This window comes from Boleophthalmus pectinirostris, unplaced genomic scaffold, assembly GCF_026225935.1.
Source record: "Boleophthalmus pectinirostris isolate CB_2022bp ecotype Guang Dong unplaced genomic scaffold, ASM2622593v1 HiC_scaffold_18, whole genome shotgun sequence".
NCBI classification, from domain to species: domain Eukaryota; kingdom Metazoa; phylum Chordata; class Actinopteri; order Gobiiformes; family Gobiidae; genus Boleophthalmus; species Boleophthalmus pectinirostris.
In genome coordinates, this window is record NW_026571133.1 from 25,044,228 (window position 1) to 25,067,912 (window position 23,685).

Sequence of the window (23,685 nt, forward strand, 5' to 3'; positions counted from 1 at the left end):
AACGCTTGCTTGCACCACACATAAATATGAAAATGTATGGGTAATATATTAAACCTATAGATGCCATGCAGAACGTGTAGTCTACTGAGTTCACAGAAATGGTTAGAAAAGGGGTTGGACTAAAGGCTGTCTGTGTGTGTGTGCGTGCGTGTGAGTGTGTGTGTGCGCCCGCGCGTGTGTGTGTTGAGAGGCTCCTGCGACACCTGCAACTCCCATTCTCCATGGACTGAGCAGTGTACGAGCGACACTGTGGACTGCACTAAAGTGTGAATAACTGCAAATGGATTCAAGGTGAAAAGTTTGAGCTGTGAGTTTCATACACCGCGAGGGAGAAGAGCCAAAAGCAGGTAATAGCGCGCGTACACATGACTTACAATAAGCAAGAAAAACACAGTTTGCTTTAGAGCCACTAAATACTCTGTTTAAATATATTAAATGCTGAAATGGAGGCCTAGTTTAACTGTTGCAAGTAAACTGTTACGCTTACTGATTTGTGTTAACTTGTTCACTCATGTTACGGTGTAGACCAGCCTAATACTCTTAGACTCTGAAAAGACCTTTAGCATCGTTAAAGTATCTACTGTAGAACAAAATTAGGTTATTATTCAATAAAGCTAAAAAAAATGCGTCAGAAACCTCACCCGGGCTGCATGATCTACTAGACTCAATTCTTATTGCTATGTTACCCAAGTATTGTGCTGTAGGCCTGTATATAAAATGCACCCTGACTGTATAGGCTTACCAAAATTGTGTCTAAACTTGAATTTCAGTCATGTACTTGCTTGTACAATGTGAAGTCTATAAAAGTTGAAATGTCACTCTAATTACATTAATCTGTGTATACTGACCTAGCCTACTGCTGTGTTTATATTTGGTGTAGGTTGGGTGTGGGTTAGGTGTAACTTTTTTTTCACACGCTCCATTCCCATGTATATGGCACACTTCATTTTGCACTTTGGTAGAAGAATCATAGCGCCTATGCCTATAGACAGTGACAGCTTGTCCACAGAGGCTATACTGATTTATTCTAGAAGCTATGAGCTACAGATGTGTGTGTGAGATCATAGTTATGAACAGAGCACTATATTCACATCTTGTAGACCTAGAGGGATGTTCTCTCCTACTATAACAACATTGGACTACATGACAACACAAACGGTATCACTTTACATATTTCAATGCCCCACAGAGGTGAATGGATTAAACAGAGACACCCAAGCCTGTGGCTTCCCCTGTCCTATTTGTTAAATATCCTTTGAACTTGAACTTAGAATAAAAAATATGATATGGATATTTGTGTCTCACGGATAAAGTGTTTGGATGCCCCACACTGTAGACACGCAATGCTTTGTATCTGCCAGACTCCTCATTTCTATGTGCTGTGGATTAGTTTAATCCATATACATTTAACTGAATTAAAAGACAGAAAAGACTGCAGTATCTACTACAGTATTCATTTAGTCAAGTACAGTGGAAGAAAGTGACATCACATGATGCCAGTGTGGACCAGGTGTGTGCAGATCTAGTTCTGTTGGTTCTATGTGTCTAGACCTATAGAGCAAATAAGACGTATATTAGTATCATATTAATTGGTTAGGGCATTTTTAGTAAATCTCTATATTTTATGTTTTGTTCTGAAATGAATCTTTTCTGCAGGACTCCAATGGATGAGGGAGAAAAAGTGCACCTTGTCCCTCTTTATGTAAGTTATTATATTGTATTGCTAAATATTTGGTGCTGTTAAAGTCATTTCAGGTAACCAAACTGTTACAACATAAAAGCTTTATGGCTCTATGCCATAACTGCTGTCATGTCTCAACCAAAATATAGATTTTAGGATCTTTCTTTTACTAGCTCACATGTCCTACAGGTCCTAATCATTATGCTAATCAGGCTTTGGATCTTTTAATGATGTCGGAAATTCTCCTCCATGTTTTTAAAGCCCATACCCTCTCATCAGACTCTGTTCTTTCAGAGCTCAAATTGCCCATACTGATGCATCTCATGCTTCATTACCTAGAATTAACTGCTTCACTCAACAGTGTTGGTTTGTATGCACAAAAATCAAGGCTAACTGTTCATGTTTCCCGCCTCATTGTTGTTGTACAATGTTTGGAATTCAAATACACTTGTGTCCAATGGTAGTTTAAATAATCTTATTATAAGGATATTTTTTTAAATAATCCTTTTCTTGAATAACTATAATTTTCCCATTTTCATTCTAGTTTATATACAGTATGTATATGTGCAAACGTGGGTGGGCTTGTCAAGTGTTGCCAGATTTCAAGTAAGCACAATGTCTGCTTATTTTGCTGTGCCACCAGATTTTGTTGGGGGAAAAAGGGAGGGGTAAGAAAAAAACAAAACAAAACACTTTTCCACCAATAACAGAGGTGGATACTACATCATGCAGACAGACCCAGACTATTCCCAGTCTATTGCCTGGTCACTTCTACTCACCATAAGGAGGAAGTGTTTGTCTCCGCCCTCAGAGGTCATTGCCCAAATAGGAGGCACTCTCACTACTCAATGAGATCCAGATTTCAATGCTGTTCTTTGTGTAGGCACGCTAACTTATGAATACAGTTATTGTTAGACACTTAAACGATAAACCAACACAAATGCTGCGTGTGTCACTCTCAAACCAGACCCTGTTTTGGTGAAATCGCATGATAAATGGGTGCATTGAGAAGGTGGGTTTTTGTGACCCTATGTTTTTTCCCCAAGTTTGTGCAGAGATGTATCTTACAATTAGAAAAGGGGTGTAAAAGGTTCATGTGCCTACCTTAAATTTAAAAAATATGTTTGTGAATAGGGTGACTAGATTGTGAATAGTGATTAGAGTTCAGACTTTAGGGAGGCAAATTTGACCATTTTTAATGTGAAAAGGCAATCATTTTAAGTTTCTATTATTTATGCATGGAAAATTTATATTGACAATGTTTTCTTTGTTAATTCAGACTAAATTAAATTGGGATAAATAAATCTGAGGGAAAGCCTAGAACAAATGCAAGAAATGAAAATTAAGAAAAAAACTGATGAGATGTTATAAAAAAGAAATATATAATCAAAAGTTTTAGAAGCAAAAATAAGTAATTTTACTTCAATCAGTACTTCAGAAAAGTAAACATCAATATATGTGCTTCTTAATCTGTCTTTTTATGTGATAACTTGAATTTATCTTTAAAAAAAAAAAAAAAGATTTCAAAAAGCTTGTCACATACGAGAAGAAGAGTGATCTATTAGAAAGCTGGAATGAAAATGGAGAAAGGAATGTTGTTTGGTGCTGGTGAATTAGTGTGGTGTTAGTGATTATGAGTAACTATAATTGTATGTTTCATCTCACAATAATCACAAATTGGATTTTTGACATTGACATACCAAGTTTTAAAAGTTGATGTTTAATCATTGGGGATATGTTAAGATTGACAGATCCAGTGATACCTACACAATACATTTTAGACTTTGATACATTTTGATTATACTCCACAGGCTGATATGATTTTGCTATACTTTTTTGCAATACTCATGTTCATGTTCTAAAAAAAGTGCACTCATAAACTAAACGAGTTCTTATCATCACTAATGGAGTCAGATAAGCTACACAGTATGTACCAAAGCCTATATCTGTGTGAAAGTATAGCTGTTTGCTCTGCTTTTTACTATTTAAATATCACTTAGTGTTCTTATCAATGGCAAATAGAATATAAAAGAAAAACATGTTTGAGCAAGTCTAGACCTATACACTGTATTCAATAGTGAGGTCAGATGTAGCAGGCTTTCAGCAGACTCTCCTTGTTTCCTCTCTTTCATTATGTAACTACATTGGAGTATTTGCCAGGTGTGTTCTTCAAAAAGACATGCTTGTGGCCACTACTTGTTGAGCTGGCAGTGAGACTAGTTATTAGTGTCTCATTTGTACAGTAGATTAGGTCAGAGGCATGCGCTTACTGACTATGAGAAAATGTTTTAACATGCTGCTGCTACCTTACTTTAAATTTGTCTCTAGTAAAGTCTTGGGAAAGTGACAAGAATGTAAGTGTGAATGTGAGCCACAGATGCCTTTTTGTGTGTAAAGCAGTGTACAGTAAAGATGACTTAAACAACTACTAAATACTAATAAAATGATCTTTGCCTATCTTGCTGTCAAGCTGTAGCTCATGTAGGATAAGTGTGTGTTAGGCGAGCTTCTTTTGTTGTTGTTGCTCTAACAGTAATCTGGCCCCCTGACGTCACTTGTGCGGTGTACTCAGGAGATCATGGCAAGAGACCGGAGGGCTGATGATTGCTGGTTTCCTGGAGACCATCAGCAGCACTTTTGTTGTGTTTTTTCCCTCTAGACTCATACTGTAATACTGTTTGTTTCCTTACATACATTTCAGAGAAGGGAAGAAAGTAAAAGCTACATTTGAACTTGCAGGAGTAACACAAGACTTAATATGGGACTTAACACCTGCCCATATGGAAGGCATGAAGCTCAAGCACAAGCTTGTGAATATTTTATTGTTACTGGATCAGTCTGTGTCAAAGACACAGCCTGGCAGGAGAGGCCAGAGATCACTGTCAAAAACTAAGCTAACTTTTATCCATGGTATGACATACCATTATAAGGGAAATTAGTTTCAATTAAGACATTCAAAGGGAACTGAAAAGATATATTTAAAAAATTAGGTAATTTATGTTGACTGTCCTGACTGACTGCAGAGTGACAAGCAAAATGCTTTTTAGTTTGCCTGAAAAGTTTATTCAACCCTGTAATGTTATGGATTTATTGTATTGTACTTTTTTTTTACTCTAGGGACTGAGAGAGCACCATGTTCAACTGCACTCCTGTTCTGAAGATTCAGAGTTTTATGTGGTTGTTCAAGGGTCTCGGCTCACTCATGTGACAGCAGCAAAACTGGGAGACGATGGTCACACATTGAGCTTTGTGGTTCCAGGTAGGTTCTATCAGTAAACCAGGATTGTCAGATTTGATACTGAAGATCTTTACTTAAGAATAGTCATTTTTTTCTTAGGCCATGATCTTCCAGAAGGTGTGTTGGTTACACCCTACAGATTATCCGAGGACCATGTTGAGCCTTGTGGAATAGAATTCTCGTTCCAGTATATTAAGGATGTGGCTCAAGACATTGCAGAATACTTAAAATCAAGCAGTAACCAGCTTGGACCCCACAGTTACCTTCACATTCAGAAGATCTTTTGCAAATCGACCCAGAGAAATGAAGAGTTTCCTGACATTAAAGAAGATCTGAGGTTGTTGGATGAGAAAATAACATGTGCTATGTCAAACCTTGTTTACCCTTTGGAGTGGACAAATTCAGACTTTCAAACTAGGCAACATAATGAAACCGGTGAGTGACTGACAGGGCCTGTACTCTTTGTAAGGCTGTCTAAGCCCAAGACATTGTGATCTGCCATAGGGCTGCACAATATATTGCAAATGAATCTAAATCAGAATTGGATTTGGAACAACTATGTTCAGAAATTCATCACATCCGTGTTTTAGGTTATGATTTCCTGTCAGTTTGTGTTTATAAACTCATTAAAGGATCTGTCTCCACTCTGCTCTTTTCCCATCACATGATGTGTTGAACCAGCCAAGCCCATGGAGACAAAGACAAAGCAATTACTGACATTATTCCTCCTCCCTCAGATCAGAGTGTCTGTAGACTCTGCTTGTGAAATCAGCTAGTGCTCACCAAATGTGATTCTTCCTCTGCTCTCTTACTCTATCATTTGGGTTGAGGGTATGCTGCCACTATTACTCTTATTCCTCTTCCTGTCTGTAGATGTAGTTCTTGTGACCTGCCTGTGCTTCCTGGTATTGTCTAAATCATATTTAAACATATTTTAAACCTACTACAATAATAAGTACTTAATTGGGAGAAGTAAATGGTTGCCCTAAACTTGAATGTAGTGTCAGTACTACATTTATATTTGACTTTTAGTTATATTGCTTTTATATGTTTTTGTTTTTTTTGTTTTTTTTACAGATTCTGATCCGCAGAACAGTAAACCCATTCTGCACCTTGCTGTACACTTGGGTTTGGTTCATCTTTCTCATTTTCTTACTTATCAACATAAAAATCAAAGGCCACTTATTCTACCCAGTCAGGATGTGGACACTCCTCCGATTGTTCAGAAAGGAGAAGAGCAGTAAGTTTAACAATGCTTTCATAAGGATATGGTTTTAACTGAATTACATTCTCTGTTTATATTAGTTATTAAAGTATGCATCAAGCTTCCTCTATCTTTACTGCATCTAAGAATGAACAGTCAACATGTTCTGTAGATTCTAAACATTGATTATTATGTATTACTCAGGCCTTTTATTAGCTCTCTTTTCCTCTCCCTTTTAGCTCTGCAGACCCAGCTGCAGGTGTGTGGTGCCTGTGGTCTGACAGTTCAAGCATGTTGAGGTTCTGTCTTGCATTAAACTCTTTGTTTCTCACTGTGCAACACTCACTGGGCCAAAGCTCCCATCAGACAATCATTCAGACACTCCGAGAACGCCTAAAGGATCCTTCTACTTTCAAACTGGTTTGTTCAGAAGTACAAGTTATTAATAAAACCATCATCACTCGTTTAATTAAAAAGCATTATTGTTATTGAGACATCTGTAAACATTTCAGTGTATTTGTGTCATATGCTATATATACACAGATGTTCACACATTTTATTAGTTAATTAGTGAAGTGAAGAAAAGGTCATATTAATGCCATAAAATTCATTGTAAATCAAACGACAGTCAGGTACTTAAGTACAAAAACATGTCTACTACAACAGTCGCAATAGTGACACTCATAGCATGATAGCATTCTTTACTTTTAGAAATGTTTTATTATTATTTTATTTATTTCTTTTCTCAGGTCACTGCATTTAAATCCTACAGTGAGGTTCACCAAAAACAGTATTTGAATGACAAAGGTGAGATTTATTTCTCTCAGATAAGAGGTAAATGTTGTAATGAATGCCAAACAACATCTTTTTCAGTGCTTTTGTTGTTTATATCTTCACGTGTAAGGTGCACACCACTGCATCAGCCTGTTATCTTTAAAAGCTTTCGTACTCAGCTCCAGAAATCTTTCTTTTTATGTGGAGTTCTGCAGTGTCTTAGGTTCATTCAATAATTGATGGCTTTAACCACATCTCTATGCTCACACTACCTCAAGTAAACAACCAAACCGATTTAGCCTACAAATGCTGTTGCAGTTTTAAAAACCATAAAAGCCAGAAGCATGTCCAGTGCAATCCATAAAAGGTTTTATGCCTTGGTACTTGCGCTTTGTACTCTGTAACACTAAATGGAAGAATGTTTAGCTTGTGACATACACTATCTGGCATGCAACCAAACACAGATAAAGATCATAGCAACCATAGCTTTTAGTCAGACAACCCTTTTCTGTCCTTAGCTCAAGTAACTACCTGCTTCATTCACACACATTATTCGTCTCCTAAACTGGAGCTGAGTTTATGGTAACTATGGTGATGGCAGGCTCATATCGACTTGTTTGGAGGGAACAGGAAGTGTGTGTCTTAGTATTGACCTTAACTCTAGCCTCTGTCCGTTTACTCTCAGAGAAATGGTGGTTCACAGTGGGCAGTATGCACGCTTGTTGTGAGCCTGCTGCTTTGGAAAAGAATAACAACTCACTGGCCAGTTTTGTTGGCCTGTTTTCAGTATAGAGAACAAATGGAAGTGAAGACATTTAGTTGAAGCTGGTGAAGCACACTGTTTTGAATAATGACCCAACTGTAATATTTACAGATTTGAAAAAGAAGTTGTGCATGGAAGAGACCCAGACAAACAATGTAAGTACACAGATTTTCTTCTATACTAGTTTTGTTAAAGGTGCACTATGTAACGTTTCAAGTGGAGGGTCCACCGCTTGTCCACTGCTTGTCTCTACTGAGATGTTATACATACTTGCTTAGAATGTTCCACAGTATGGCATTACTGATCTATCTTGCACTTATTCAATTACAGTGCTTTTACTGCTCACATATACCATGAAAAATATACATTCTTAATTTGAGCTTGGTTAGCTCCCCACAGACCTGACCTGTAACTTGCTGTCACTTTCTTGTCTCCATGGAGATGGATACTGTAAAACATTTCAGGCAAAGCAAAAGTGCATGAAGACTACCAGGTGGTGGACCCTCCACCTCAAAAATTACAATGTGTATCTTTAAAGCAAAAACTTTGATCTTGTTTTGTTAGGGTTTTGAAGAGCATCTTGTTCTTTCTTTGGATGATGACAGCTGTGAAGTTTGCCCATCCTCATTATCAGGTATCACTTAATCTGTGTTATATTATTGCAATAGCAAATAGTATATCGTTTGCATCAGTGTCTGACCAATGCAATAAGGTTATCTGCACTTCTTTGTCAAGTTAGTATGTAATATAAATTTACAAAGGAAGGCTTATTCAACTGAGTTCAACATTGCAGACACCCATGTTCCTCTAAACAGTTTTTAACCTGATTTGTTTTTGCATTTTTCATAAAAGGTGTTACTAGTACTAATATTTCACCAGTCAGGCTCTAAGTGGTGTTGTGCTGTAATCTGCCCCGTCACTGGTACTAAAACTTTGGAATGGGGTCAGGCCTGTCCCACTTTCCAATGTCTGATTTGTGGAGATGCCCTCTCTCTGTCCTCTTGTCGTCCCAGCGCCGCCCCTCCCCCCTTCTGTGGTGGGACAGTGGAGCTCTGTATCTGGACTGAATGGGCTGAACATTAACAAGCCCCAATGTCGTAGTTTGTCAAAAGGTGAAATTTTTTGTTGGGCCTCATACCGTAACTTTAAAAATGCACAGTGGCATTTGTGAGTGCTCGTAAAAACTTGGAGATTTCTTAAATGTTTCAAGTGTTGCCATAGTTACTAGTATTTTAGTGTGTGTTTGTGAGGAAGGAAGCGCTTAAAGGCAAGTATCTCGCCTGCTGAGAGGATCCTATAAAGTTAAAGTGGTGATGAATTGCACTCCTACATTTCCCTACTTAAAATGTTATTTTTTAACCTCTTAACATTTCATTGATGTAAATGATAGTGTTGTGAACTGTTAATTAAAAAAGAAATGAATTTCTTATTTTGTCCAGAAGCCAGAGAGTGGCATGAAGAAACGCATCATATTAAATGAGCCTTGATAAATAAGTCTTGAGTGTGCGCCATGCACGGCCCCATGTTAACATCTTCACTGTGTGAGAGCAGTGGAGAGGAAATGCCTGTGCAATGCCCAGGATTTCCCTTACATTACTGCAGGCATGGCTGGAGCAGACATCAAAGTCTGGCTGAAAAGTTTACAGTGTAGAGTGCTCAGAAAGTGGTTTTCTTTATTGTTTTACTGTGCCCCATTGTAGTCTACAGCTAATGCAAGCACAGGTAAAGCACTTTTCATAATCTATGCATAAAGTTGTACTTTGCAACTTTTTTGGTGATGGGTCCACCACCTGTTAGTTTCCATGGAGAGGTTTTTGCTTTGTCTGAAATGTTTCACAGTATTAAACATGTTCATCTCCATGAAGAGAAGCAGATTATGCCACTAAGTCAAGTTACTGGTCATATCAGGAGGAAGCTGACCACATTCACAGTAAGAATGCAAGGTGTTTTTTGAGCTGTAAAAGAACCTGTAATTGAAAAATGCAAGATGGACCAGTTTAATGCTGTACTGTGGAACATTCCAGGCAAGCAATATTTTAATTTGAATTGCTTAATTGCTTTGATCACGGAGGACAGTTGTCTAACTTAAAACCCATGAACAGACAAGCCCGTATATATTGATTATATCAGCTGTGAATTCAATGGGGTGTATGTCAAAGGTCAATGAATAAGAATGACAACCAGTTACTTTTCTTCAGTTAACCTTAGCATGAGAAATGAAAAATCAATTGATACAAGGAAAGGCACAGAACAGAACAACCTAGAACAGAAGGCTGTAGTCAATGTGTGATGTGCATTTACCTTGTGTTGTCACAATTATGTTATTTAGATTAGATGCTGATTAGTCCTTCACAATCTTCAATAGAAATGATCTTAGTTGTATTTAATTGTAGTAATTAAACTTGCAAATGTATGTGTCTTTTCAGTAAATACATCTCTACGATTTGATGGAAAGTACAGTTTGATGAACATCCAAAATGACCTAGAGGGCACATCTGAGGTTAGTCATAGTTACACCAGAGATAACCAAAATATGTCTGTATATGTTTTCTTAATTAATTATACTGATCTATATCTATTTCATCTTAGGGTGACACTGCTGTTCACAAAGTTCACATTTCTGGAGTGACAAGTAACAGCACTAGAACAGACAGTCAGTTATGGGACGTAGAGGACACAGCTCAAGCCCTGATGAATATGGATAATATGGATCTAAGGTATGCATAATGTAATGTTCAAAGATTTGTTTTAACTGAAAAAAACCAAAACATGCTACAATGTTGTTTTCTAGTCCCAGTCTAGTGGCTCTGGAGTTGAACAGTGAGGATGACAGCACTGATGCAATGTCACTATTGTCCCCATTCCTACCTGACGTTGAAGAAAACGATGTGAAATTAAAAGATTTTAGTCCGTTTTCTACATTAAGTTGCACTCGCAGTCTATCTGCCTCCTCATGTGAACACACCTCAAAAGTAAAGTACCCTATTTTCTATAGCATCATTTTTTTTTTTTTTATTATTTCTTATTAATCCTTTTATATTGTGATATACTTATATTGTGATACTGTGTAGGAACCAAAACAGGACGTCAGACTGCGCTCCTATTCATATTCTTCCTCCAAAATTGGTTTCTGTCAAGATCAGTCCACCCGAGACATCAGTCCTGGTCAGTATGCATCAGCTCACGTTTAAGCCTAGAGCTAACATAAACTAACTCAACCTGTTTGGCGTGTAGTAGTCACCGATTTTCCCCTCAGTTTTACTTTGCATGTACCAGTCTACCATTAAATACAGTCAAATTCTGTTTTTTATGTATATATATGTGTGTGTGCGTGCGTGCGTGTGTGTGTGTATGTATGTATGTATGTATGTATATATATATATATATATATATATATATATATATATATATATATATATATATATATATATATATATATATGAAACAAAATTGACTGTACATAGTGGTACTCTATATGTACTTGATATTTCCCATTCTCCAACTTTGTAGATCGCACGGACAGCGTCAGTTATGGCCGATCACTTCTTCAGGCCCTCTCTTTGTCTAAATCTTTGTCTCTTCTACACCCTTATAGTAAGTACTAATAACTTATCAAGGGCATCAGTAGTGCATCAATATGTAAGCGTCTGGCTGAGCATACCACAACCATGCTGCTTTTATGTGTATAATAGCAATGTGATTGTGTTGCTTGCAATATTATCATAATTATTCTTCTTTTATGAAATCACTAATTACTTCTGGACAATAGGCCTGTTGACCTCACAATGTCTGCTGCTGCATGAGTATTCTGTTTTGGCTACCTTTGCATTTTAACCACTTTTTGTTTTGTTCACAGAGCAAAAAACCTCTATATCCGAACAGTCACATGAGAAAAGGTACGCTGTTATTATTAAATTAAAATGTGTGAATCACAATGCTGGAGAGTAACATGTGTGTCACCATGGCTACCACGTTGCTAGGTTATCAAAGCACCTCCTTGTAGTTTGATGCTGTTTTTATGAAGCCCTTTTGTTTGTGAGGCGCAGAGCAGGTTTTATTTAGTCATGGCTTTTGTTTAGACTTTTTACTACTGAACCACTGTGTCTGAGGAGAAGTACAATTTCTCCTTACCTTCTTCAGCCATTTGTACTGTGTAATGCAAAATGTTTTTGCACAATGTAAAAATGTAGTAATTAATCTTTTTATTTCCATAGAAGTTTAACAGCTCCCCCTGGTGGAGAGTAGCAAGCACACTAAGAAATACCTTAAACATTGAGATACTAAAATACAAAACATTAGTCAAAAAAGGGCATTCGATGTACTTTTTGAAACCCATTTCACACTGTGTGTATTATTTCCCACAATTCGTTATTGCATTCACCTGGAGTAAACAATCATCTAAGCCTACTGCATGTAATTTACTTGTAGAGTGTTTTTACAGGGAGGTTAGTTTCTGCAAACGTGCTCAGTCTGCTGAAGATGAGTGCAGCCTTGAGCTGGTTCAGTCCCTCCAACATCTCACCCTGTCCGAGTTCCTCAAAGAGTATGTGATGGTTTAAAACTGGCCGTTATCACTAATCCTTCGCAGAAATGTCTTAACATCCATCAATTGCTTGTTCAACTTGAACTGCTCGTTCAACTAAGTGTGACATGTTTTACTAACAGTTTGCACAAAATATGGCACTAACAAAAACAGTGAAGTTCTAAAAAATGCTTTCACCACCTTTTGTGACTTGGGTTAATTTGTGCATACATTTAACACTCAAGGTTCTAGAGATGCGCTGTTTAAACTAACACAAACTCTAACGTTGATTTGAGTATACAACATACAATGCACTGACAAACTGCTGTGATTTTTACACAGAATTGAAGAGGAGGAGCAGGACAAGTATAACGCCCCAGTGAAGGTGGAGTCAGAGAAACATAAAGTGATTCGTACTTTCAGTTTTCTTAAGAACAGGATGTCTACCACACGCATTAAATCCAAGGTAAAAAGTTGTGTAGAAAGAGCCCTTTCCTCCTACACTCTCAATAATAAGCATTAGTAGATTGCATTTGGTGCTTTTATCCATGTATGTGGTGGGACAAAATGAGGAAATGTTTTTTGGAAAGATCTCAAGGTCAGAATGTCAGTCCAAACATAGATTCCCTTTTAATGATTAATCCCCAGTGGGAAGCTCAGCCTTCCATGGAAGTCTGAGTTTTTTTGTACAAAAAGGCGGAGGATCCTCATAATCAGTATATCCCCTGAAATTGAGGCGTGTTTACTTTGCAAATAGAAACTAGACAAAGATCACTTCTGCTTTGTAGTGGAATGACAAAGCCTAGCTTTGGCACACAGTTTCACCTGTCTGTGAAGAGTGGTCATCTTCATAATACTTATGGCATTTTTTTCAAAGGGAAAGAAAGACAGAGAGGCTAAAGACAGACAATTGAATGGACATCAGTTTTCCTCTGGCCCGTGTTTGGGCCCTACCATGTGTATGGTTTGTGACAAACCAGCCACTGGAAAGGCTATTTTGCATTGCTCTGGTAAGTTTTGACTTTGGTCATTTTCACATTTCATTCTTAAGCCTTCACCAAACTATAGTTTGTAAACAATTGTGTCTTGTGCAAAATCACTGCTTATTTATCATGTAAAACTTTGTGTGAAGCTAAAAGTCAATGTATCAAAATCTAAGGATTGTTCATTGTGTTTCAGTTTGCACTACCATTGTTCATAAAAACTGTAAAGACTCTATCCCCCCATGTTTAAAGGTAAGTCACTTTCAAAGTGATTTACTTTCAACTTTGCCATCTTTGTATGTGCAGTATACTATACTATACTTTATACCACTGTCATCTCGTTCATTACTTTACAGAATAAGTATGCTGTTCCCATGGTAAAGAATAAGACAGCATCTCTCCCACAGAGTAAGTTCATACAAAGGTTCAGGAAATTTTGACAATTATATAATGACAGTACTTGACAGACAGACTGACAGAATTTACTCAAAATTACTTTCGGTGGACCCATAAATTACTTTATTGTTATTTACATTATTGTTACTTTGCACTCCATACAGCTGGAGTTTCAAATTTGTACTCACAAAATCATTGGATTTTAGTTGTAGTACCTAGATTTTGGCATATTACTCAGATTTTATTATTGTTTGTAGATTTTATAATCCGGGAGAGTCCACCTCAGTTTATCCCTGTTCCAACATGTATACCCCCTGACGAAAAAAAAGACATTGGAACACTGCCATGCCCTCTTTTCAAAAGTGCTGAAAGGTGAAAACAATGCATTACATGTGTCGTTTAAAGTTTGTTTCTTGTATACTAGTGTGACAAACTGTAAAATTCTTCTCTTTTTAGACTTGAGAGTGAAAATTCAGAATCAGAATCTGATCATTCTAAAGTGACCAGCTCAACAGAAGACCCCATAATAACTCCAGTGTCAACCACTGACTTCTCATCAGGAGAAGGTAATATTACATTTATATAGCTTTTATCACATTTTTGCCTGTGAAATGTTTTAAAATACATGTAAATATAAATATAAATATATAAATTTACATCTCTCCTTCCTTCTTGATTAGATTGTGTAGATGCATATATTTTCAAAGACATCTTGGTGGATGCGGCACATTATGAGGCTGAGTCATGGAGTTCTTCTGTAGACCACAGATTTTGTAGAAAACAGGACAAAAAATGTGTCAAAAGACAGGACATTATTTATGGTAAGATGAATGAGGTTTATCATACATTTGAATATCTGAAACCAACTATAATATTGGTTATGTTCTCTTTAAAAACCAGAGCTGATGCAGACGGAGATCCACCACCTCCAGACCCTGCATGTGATGGCCGAGGTGTTCAGGAGAGGTGTGAAAGAGGAGGTCCAGCTGGATGCAGAGGCAGTGGAGCGCCTCTTCCCCTGTCTGGACCAGCTGCTGCTTTTCCACCATGGCTTCTTCTCAGCTTTGAAGGAACGACGCCAGAACTCACAGTCTCAGGGACAGAACAACTACCTTATTCAGCGGATTGGAGATGTGTTACTTCAACAGGTTTGGGATTGCTCTACCAACCTGTTCAAAGGGTTATTATCTCATACTAAAATATACACGTGCTTTCTGTGCAGTTTTCAGATGAAAATGGAAAGAAAATGACTCATTTATATGGGGAGTTTTGCAGTCATCATATGGAAGCAGTCAGCTTCTTCAAAGAACTGCAGTTAAATAACAAGAAATTTCTAAATTTTATCAAGGTAAAATGCAGGAGTTTGTTAGTCTGGGGACAACACTGTGAGCAGTTTTGTTTGTTTTGTTTTATAATGGTCGTGATTTGATTGTTTTTTTTCAAGCAACAAGGAAATAATTACTTGGCACGAAGAAGGGAAATTCCAGAGTGCATCTTGCTAGTAACCCAAAGGATTACTAAGTACCCAGTTCTGCTGGAGAGGATTTTGCAATACACTCAAGGTAGGTTCTATGCTGCCATCTGTTGGACGAATTGCTATTTATGTTCCAGTGCTCTGATCACTTCCACTCTTTCTCAGCTGGCACAGAGGAGCATAGGGATCTTACAAAAGCACTTGCTCTGATTCGAGATGTGATAATAGCAGTAGATCAAAGAGTTTGTAAATATGAACGGCAGCGAAAGTTACAGGAGGTGTGGACACGGATGGAGAATCGTAGTTCTGCTAAACTGAAGAATGGACATACTTTCCGCAAGCAGGACATGATGAGGCCAGGACAAACACTCTTACATGAGGGGGTGCTCCTCTGGAAGTCTGCCACAGGACGACTTAAAGGTGAGACAATGAAATATCACATGAATAATCTTGGAATACTCTATTGACATGTAAACCCACAGTGAATCTATGTGAATCTTTAATATTTTATATACTTGATATATTCTCTTGAATTACACCTAAATAGGCAAACCTAAATGGGCCAAAAACAGAATTTTGCACATATTCTTTAAATGGGTAATGGAAATTTGTCTAAACAATCTTTAAAAATGACACCCCTATGCTTTGCTTCTGCTAAGCCCCATTAGTGCTAGCAAGCAGTAATTGAATTTGGTATAATGTGAGAGTGTCCATACAGTAGCTCTATTAGCCTTTATCCAGTAGTAAGAGCAACTTAATAAGCAAGAATAAATAATATATATAATTAGGAAGATCTTAGTTCAGAGAATTGTTATTGTTATTTTTAATTATTCACGTTTCACTTTCCATAAGCAGTGTTGATTAGGTGTGTTCAGAAATGTAGAGCTCAATATCTACACCCATACTCATTGCTTTTAGTGACATTTTACTGCAGTTTTATGGAGCTTTTTTTCTTTTTTACATTAAATCTAATGTTATTATTTAGGTTATGTTATGTTTACAGTATATGTTTTCACAGATGTTTTGGCCCTTCTTCTTACGGACACATTAATCTTCTTACAAGAAAAAGATCAGAAGTTTGTCTTTGCTGCCGTGGTAAGCACATTCCATTAACCTGTAGCACACAAGCAAGCTTTCACTTATTAAACATGTATTTATATTTTTTTTATAACAGGACCAGAAACCCCCAGTCATTGCACTCCAGAAACTAATAGTGCGAGAAGTGGCCAATGAGGAGAGAGGGATGTTTTTGATCAGTGCTTCCATAGCAGGGCCAGAGATGTATGAGGTCCACACAAGCTCTAAAGATGAACGAAACATCTGGATGAGACTGATCCGAGAGGCAGTGGAGAGGTTGGAATAGCATGTTGGCTTGTGCATAGTTAAAATGGTAGCTGATTTTCATTCCTAATCTTATTTGTATTTGTTTGAACAGCTGTCCAGAAGAAGAGCAAGATTACACAAGTGAATCGGAGGAGGAGAGACGAGCGGCTGATGCTCGTTTGCAAAAAATCCATAGATTACAAGGTTAAAAAATAAGAAAAAATATACATCAAAATAGTTATCATACCATGGACTAAATGTTTGGTGTCCTTGTTTTAGAAAGTCTTATGAGCCATGATCAGCAGATTTGCACAAGTTTAGAGGAAAAGCTGCAGATCTATGCTGAGCTTTCTGCTGTCACTGGAAAGAGCGACAGCTCTATTGCTGAGCCAAGATTGTTGGTTCGAAAACAGCAGGAAGATGTGCCACATGCAGCTTTACTGTTGAGTGCCGCTCTACAGGAAGGTAAGCCTCTTTCTCTAGTGATGTTAAATTGACATCTTTTTAATATTCATACTGACATTTTATTTTACCTCTCTGAACAAATAACATGATATGTCTGTAGTTCTAACTTCTTGTTTTATCTTTAGCTGAGACGTTGAAAACCATTCTCTCAGCAAAGACATCTTCACGGTTGCCAGGGGGCAACCTTGAGTACGATGTTGATTCCATGTTTTCTGTCAGTCCCTCTTCACATTTGGAGTCTTACTCATCTGTGACTTACCCTGAGGAAAATGAGGAGGGCTGGTCCAAAGAAGATTCTGATTTTCATTCTATGATGGAAATGCAGAAAAAAGACATATATTTAAAGGTACATTATTTTGTCATGAACATTTAAATGTACTGTTTAATTTAATGAACATTTATACAAAGCAAAACATCTGATAGTGATGCTCAATGTATTACAAACTACTAGCCGCCTCACTCTAAACCTTGTTTGAACCATTCTCATCTTCTAAGTGTTGCAGGGTTGGTATGAATAATGCAATACATATTGTGTAAATTATATTTCAAACTTATGGAAATGAATAGTTGAGTAATAATAAAAAGAGAGGTTAAATTACTTCTCCTGGTGTGGTTAAAGGGGGAACTTTACACAGTACACTGGGCTGAATGGGCACTGCAGTTTCCTACTAAATTTGAGGCAAATGCATTTGGCCTCAGAAATATTCTCTAACTTTACTGCACAGTATTGCAAAGATTAAAACGTCCACTAGGGGGAGGTAAAGGAGAAGAAATACGGTGGGAAGAGGACACAAAACAAAATCATCTGACTGTGAGCACATGACAGTTAATGCTAATAAATAAAAATAAATGTGTTTTTTCTATTTACAGGTTTCTCAAAGTGTTCTAAGTCTAACACAGTTACTCTACAGTCTCAAGGTACATTATTTATGTATTTATTTCTTATTACATATTGAAATATTACCCTTTGTTACTGAAATGTTTTCAATACCAACCAGAGATTCAGGAACTTAACACCAGTCTTACAGTTCACACATTGTTTTGAATTATGAATGCAAATCAAAGGGAAATGAAGTGCACTGTATGTATGACATTTGCATAGTGCTTCTGTTTTAGTACTCTATGATATGTCTGTATCATCTTAGATTCAGAAAAAAGTTATTGATGTTAAAGACTTGTTGAGATGCTGTATTTGCTTGTCATCGCTGTACCAGGCTGCAGTGACCCTTCAGGACAGCTGGTACGAAGTTCAGAAGCTATTAGCATCAGAAATTGAGCGCCCATCACCTCGCCCACAGTCCCGCCCTCACTTCACAAGTCTCCGGGGAAACACACTGCAAGAACAGGAGAAACAGAGAAACTTGGAGAAACGAAAAGAAGAAGTGGCCACTGCTCAAAGACTTCAGGATCATCTACGGCAGGAAAAAGAGCGTTGGGAACGAGAATGCCAAACAAGAGAGAACCAGCAGGAGGAGCTAGAGAGGCGGCTACAAGAAAGAGAGAAACAATGCCACCTAGAGGCAGAAAGACTGAAGCGTGAGAGAGAAGAGTTGGATACACAATTGGAGGAGTACCAGCAGAGCTTAGAGAGGCTCAGAGAAGGCCAAAAGAGTGTGGAGAAGGAACGTGAACGTCTGGAGGCCCAGAACAAGAGGGTCCATGTCTGGAGACACAGCCAGCAGAGAAATACTGGGATACAACACATGGTCATACCATTAGACACACATCAGGTAAGAAAAAAAAAAGAATAGAGCAATTAGCAACATGCTCATGTTTAATCTGTTAGTGTGCAAGCAAATGTTTGTTTTTATTTTATACAAACAGCTAACTGTCAGCACTTTCTCTCACACACAAAACGACACAGTTCGATGATGTACAGCCTGCTATAATGAGAGCAGTTGCAACATCATTTGTCTTAGAGCTTCAGCACTTCCACCCCCAATAGACATTGTACTGATTGATGATAATGAAACCAGTGCAAATGATTGCTCCAGCAGAATAATTAAAACCAGAGGCATGTGTCTCAGGACCAATCAATTGTGTTTTAACGCAATTATTTAAGTCATTGCTGCTTTGTTTGAAATGTGCACCACTAGCCCCACAGCTATGCAATAAACACTTTGCTGCTTTGTACTAATTCCCTCATTTACATTATATCTACATACTCTTTTGAAATTCATAATGTATCACGAATAGTGATATCGGATTTTTGATGGTCATTATGATTCAAATATCATACAGACAACATGCTCTTATCTTTCTATTACAAGAGCAGTATGGCTGAACAGAAGCCAGCCGAGGCATTTAAGGTCCTGGTGCTCTAATGTAAGGTAATCTAATGTTGTTGCCAAAGGCGTGAGTTCACAGGGTCAGAGACAGATCGAATGACATGCGCACACTCACACAAACAGAGGTACATGCTAATTAGTTGTGCTGCCTCAGCTAAGCACAGAGAGGCCACGCTGAGGTGAGTAATGGGACAGGTGGAACAAAGAGGATACAAGAAGGTCCTGGTGCAGTGATGCACCTACATCAGTCACTACCACACAAACAATGTCACTATGTTTGTTTGAATATGAACTATAAATCTCAGTTTGTGGCTATTATATACAGTGTTGATATTATTTTCACATCAACACATTTTACTTTGTTTTATCTGTAGCATTTCACTCCAATTTATCTGTCTTGTTTATTTCCACAGACCCCTGCAATGACTCAGTCTGCAGATCCTAACGATAATGGCTCTGTATTTGTGAATGAGGCCAATACCAGCATCAACAACCGTCATGTCCACCACAGAGAAAATGACCCCTCTACACATAACTGCCTGAATGCCCTGCTGGCTCGGTCCAACAGCAGACGGTCCTCCAGTGGTCTGAGTACAACCAGCCCAGAGTCAGACAGCGCAGCCTGGGTAATGGGCCCTGGATACTTCTATTCCCCTACGGGAAGCCAAGGAAATGGGCACACACCCACTGGTAAGAAATACTTCAATTTTTTACTTATATTTCATGAGTGTTTTATAGGTTTTTAGATGATCTTTTAGCAAACTTTTCTGCCACAAAACCTTTAGCCTGTTTTTTCTTCTTCTTTTTTTTTAACATATATGAACATTCACACAGACAGTGACAAAACTAAAACACAACTCTGCCCATGCTAGTCCATCTTTTTAGAATCTGTGTTTGATCAGACTTAGCATGAATTAAATATTTATAATTGTTTTCTTGGTCTCAAGATTAAGTTGCAACAGATAAGTATTTGTGACACATAATAAGAACAACTGTTTAAACGCTTGTTGGCAATGAAATGAATGCTTGGAGCTGCGTGATAAGTGAGGTAATCTTTGTTATCTTTAATATCCAAGAGCTTAGTGCTAATTGGTCTTTAATGTAAAGGTTATTTCTGTAGTTGCATTATCTTTCACAAATCCCCTTTAGTCATAATTACTGTCTGGACTTCATCTCCAGACATTAATTCATGCTGCTACCTGTGAGAAAAACAAACAAACCAGGGCCTGTAGTGTGATTCTGTGATAGTTAATCAGTGTCTAATTCCAAAAGAAACATTCCCCAAACTGTCACAGTACTGGTCCTCAGCTGCCGCGTGCCACAGTAAAGAAATCAATAGTTTCTCTATCTGTGGAGTGGCAGGGCAGACAGCAGCACGTGACATCGATGGCCTGATGCAACATCGATCTTCAAAAATCTTTATAAAACTCATTATAGCATTACTTGTCATCACATAAGACACAGGCGAAGGCAGGGGGTGTAAATGATAAATGTCGACTCTTATTAATCTGTATTTAACCCCAGATGTGTCAGACCTCCATCTAATCTCCCCATTCTCAGTCAGTATTTCGTATGACTGATCTCTCCATCCCTCACTCACATAAAATAGGGTTAGTGTTAACTGCAGCTGATGTAGAGTTTGTGTTTACTAATGACAGTAGACAGTGCAGTCTCTGTGTCAATGATCATCTTATTAACCTTTCTTTGTTATTGAATGCACTCTGCCCTCAGTGCAACTCACGTCAGCCAATAACAGGCAGGGGTGTACATGTGTCTTGAGGCCAGTGTTCCTTACCTGACCTGTAAAGTGATACAGAAGAGAAATGCATAATGATACAAAAAATGTACAAAGTAATTCTGTTAAATTAATTTGAAATAGCCTGGTATGCAGGCCAATCTCTCTTTTTGACCTTAAAAGGAATGCTTTTCAAATGCAAATGCACCATTGTGTTGCAGTTCAGAGACAACGAAAATGACCTCGGCATATTCCTACTCAAGTGTGTGCAGATTGGCTTCTCATGTATGAATGCATGTGCACTCATTTTTCATGTGATCTTCTTGTACTTGGTCATCTAACTGCTGAACCAGTTGGAAAGAATCTTCTGAAAGGAAATTTTATCTGATGACTAATACCAGGTAATTGTTGTGTCCATATAAAGGACACAAGCTCCTTGCAGACTAGGAAAAATGCTGCATGTTGCTATATGGTTTGTATAGCATACCAATGATAATATGCTGCAGGGAAAACACTCTAAGGACCAAATCTACTTTGTTGCCATGTCCATGAAGTGCAGTTTAACATAAGATGTAATATTATTTTTTTTATTCTCATGAATCTTATTTCTTAGCCCATACAAGTAGTTCTTATTTGTATTTGTTGGTGTTTATTTATTTCAGGCATTTATTTTATTTAGCACTGAATAATATTAAAATAATGTAGTTTGCTGTATTATTCCAAAGACTACATGATTCCAAAGACTCCATATTGTCCATACAACAGAAGCATAGATTGTATATGTATAAATTAAATTAAACAGAAAACTCCCAATGTTGTTCTGGGTTTCTGTTCTAATTTCCTTTTGAAACTCATACATTTTCATAATACAATTTGTGGTTGTTTTCCTTTTACCCACACAGATCACAGAGAAGGCTCCATCCGAGAGGCTTGGTCGTCCACAGCCGACTCTTGCTTCATGCTTCCACATCACAGTGACCCTCTGGACCTGTTTTCTGCTGATGCAGACAGCAGTGGGGAGGAGCCCAAGGAGGAGACTATTGTGTATCTCTAAAGAAGGACAAACATCTAAGCACTTAGAGATTCAAGGTTAGCTTTGTGTAAATTTTGTCTTTCATTTGTACATTTGTGTATATTAGAAAAATCACAAGATCATTTTCAATGAAACACTTGGTTGCTTTAAATAATATTGTTGTATATATTCAAACAACTTTCATTTCTTTTAGTTTCTCCATTGTGTATTTAACATTCTCCATAGTTGCTGTTGTTGTAAATGTACAGTTTCTGGCACTATATTTATTAAATATACTAAATGTTACATTAAAATAAACTAAAATAAAATAAAAAACAAAACACAAAAAAACAGCTATGTGATCCTGATTAGTGTTGCTTACTATCAACCTTTTGGTATGAACTGTAAGTTGTCATTTAAGCTTCAACAAATACACCTTCATGATGACACAAAAGCCTTTGACCCTATTTGACTTTTATTAAATCCTTTTGTATTTTCTTGTCCAGTGAAATGTTGCAGCTCAGCTCATAAACTCCCTCCTGAGCTGAACTCTTCTATCAGCAGCAAAGGCACATAAAATCCTGGAACATTTAGATTCAATGTGGATATATGGCCCATAAAACTGTGGTTAAGAGCCACCAAGCAAAGAAGTGGATGCCGTGTTTTCAAATGGATTATCTCCAATGGCATTTTATATGTGAAAAGAGCTGACAAGGAAAAGTGTAATCTCAAGTTTAACTCTAGCTGTAATAAGCATTATAGATCATTGAAGGGTCTTTACAGTGCTGGACAGAGTTGGTCTTTCCGCATGATATATTAGTCCTATCAAACAACCAGGACAGAGAAAAACTCAAGATAGTAATCGTATAAACTCCTAAACCATGTTATATTTAACTTATATTAACAACCGTTAAATTAACATTTACCTCAGCCCCCCTTATATCTCTCTTTTAATGGTCATTATTAAAGTAGCCAGGTTTTCGTTAGACAATTGCCACCACTGAATGTGGATAGTGAATGAATATTGGATGTTAAAAATAACACTGATCTCCTGTAGCTATGTACCCATATGTAAACTAAACTACTTACACATAAGAAAAATATTTTTTCACTTTTAATAGCAAAATGATTTGACAAAAATGATGTCAGTATGTTTTTGTCATAGTTAAACTTGGATGTTAACCCAATCTACTGCAGTGCTTAACACAGCTGTTTTCCTCCATCCATGTCTTTTGAATGTTTTGTCTTGCCTTGTGTTGTTGAACGCCTGTCAACTGTCAGGGGTGTTGTGGGCATTGACGCTGTATCATTTTTCATGTGTTGTCCTGGTGGAAACATGCTCAGCGCCTGTCAGCACCGCTCCATTCATTCTGTCGTCAATGTTATCAGTCTTTTGTGTGGTGTTGTCTGCCATTGTGCTGTGGGCACATGTGTTTTTGTGTCTGTGAAAGAACTGTATCATTAGAGGATCAACACAAAAAAGAAGAGGGACTTGAAACAGTGTAGAGCCACTTTTAATAGCTTTTGATGAGGTTATGCACTCAGTGAGCTAAAGAGCTGCGGTGCACGCACATGGGACCGTGACACGATGTTGTGATGAGCTGTGCACTGTGATCTTGCACCATGACAGGAGTATTCCCCAACAATAACATCACTCATTAGCCTCACCCACCAGCTGTCTCTTTGCAAGACCCTCATTTTGTCCTTTTGTCCTTTGAATTCTGTATAGCCAGGTGTGTGTGTGTGTGTGTGTGTGTGTGTGTGTGCATGTGTGTGTGTGTGTGCATGTGTGTGTGTGAGGGTGTGTGAGGGTGTGTGGGGGTGTGT

General features: G+C 37.7%; 1 protein-coding gene across 1 annotated transcript; it reads left to right on the forward strand.

Annotated features, from left to right (window-relative positions):
- Positions 1-227: 227 nt before the first annotated feature.
- On the forward strand, positions 228-22,174 carry arhgef28a (Rho guanine nucleotide exchange factor (GEF) 28a). The gene is made up of 36 exons (XM_055154147.1): positions 228-347; positions 1,657-1,702; positions 4,799-4,940; positions 5,019-5,354; positions 5,997-6,159; positions 6,363-6,543; positions 6,873-6,930; positions 7,772-7,815; positions 8,225-8,294; positions 10,087-10,160; positions 10,250-10,377; positions 10,452-10,632; positions 10,732-10,825; positions 11,171-11,254; positions 11,517-11,556; positions 12,102-12,203; positions 12,525-12,648; positions 13,060-13,192; positions 13,362-13,417; positions 13,522-13,573; positions 13,819-13,933; positions 14,018-14,127; positions 14,242-14,382; positions 14,462-14,709; positions 14,784-14,909; positions 15,006-15,123; positions 15,201-15,455; positions 16,054-16,130; positions 16,210-16,388; positions 16,471-16,562; positions 16,638-16,823; positions 16,949-17,169; positions 17,694-17,741; positions 17,969-18,553; positions 19,525-19,801; positions 21,749-22,174. Exons 2-36 carry the CDS (start codon positions 1,664-1,666, stop codon positions 21,898-21,900), a joined length of 5,031 nt encoding a protein of 1,676 aa, XP_055010122.1. The 5' UTR covers positions 228-347; positions 1,657-1,663; the 3' UTR covers positions 21,901-22,174.
- Positions 22,175-23,685: the final 1,511 nt, after the last annotated feature.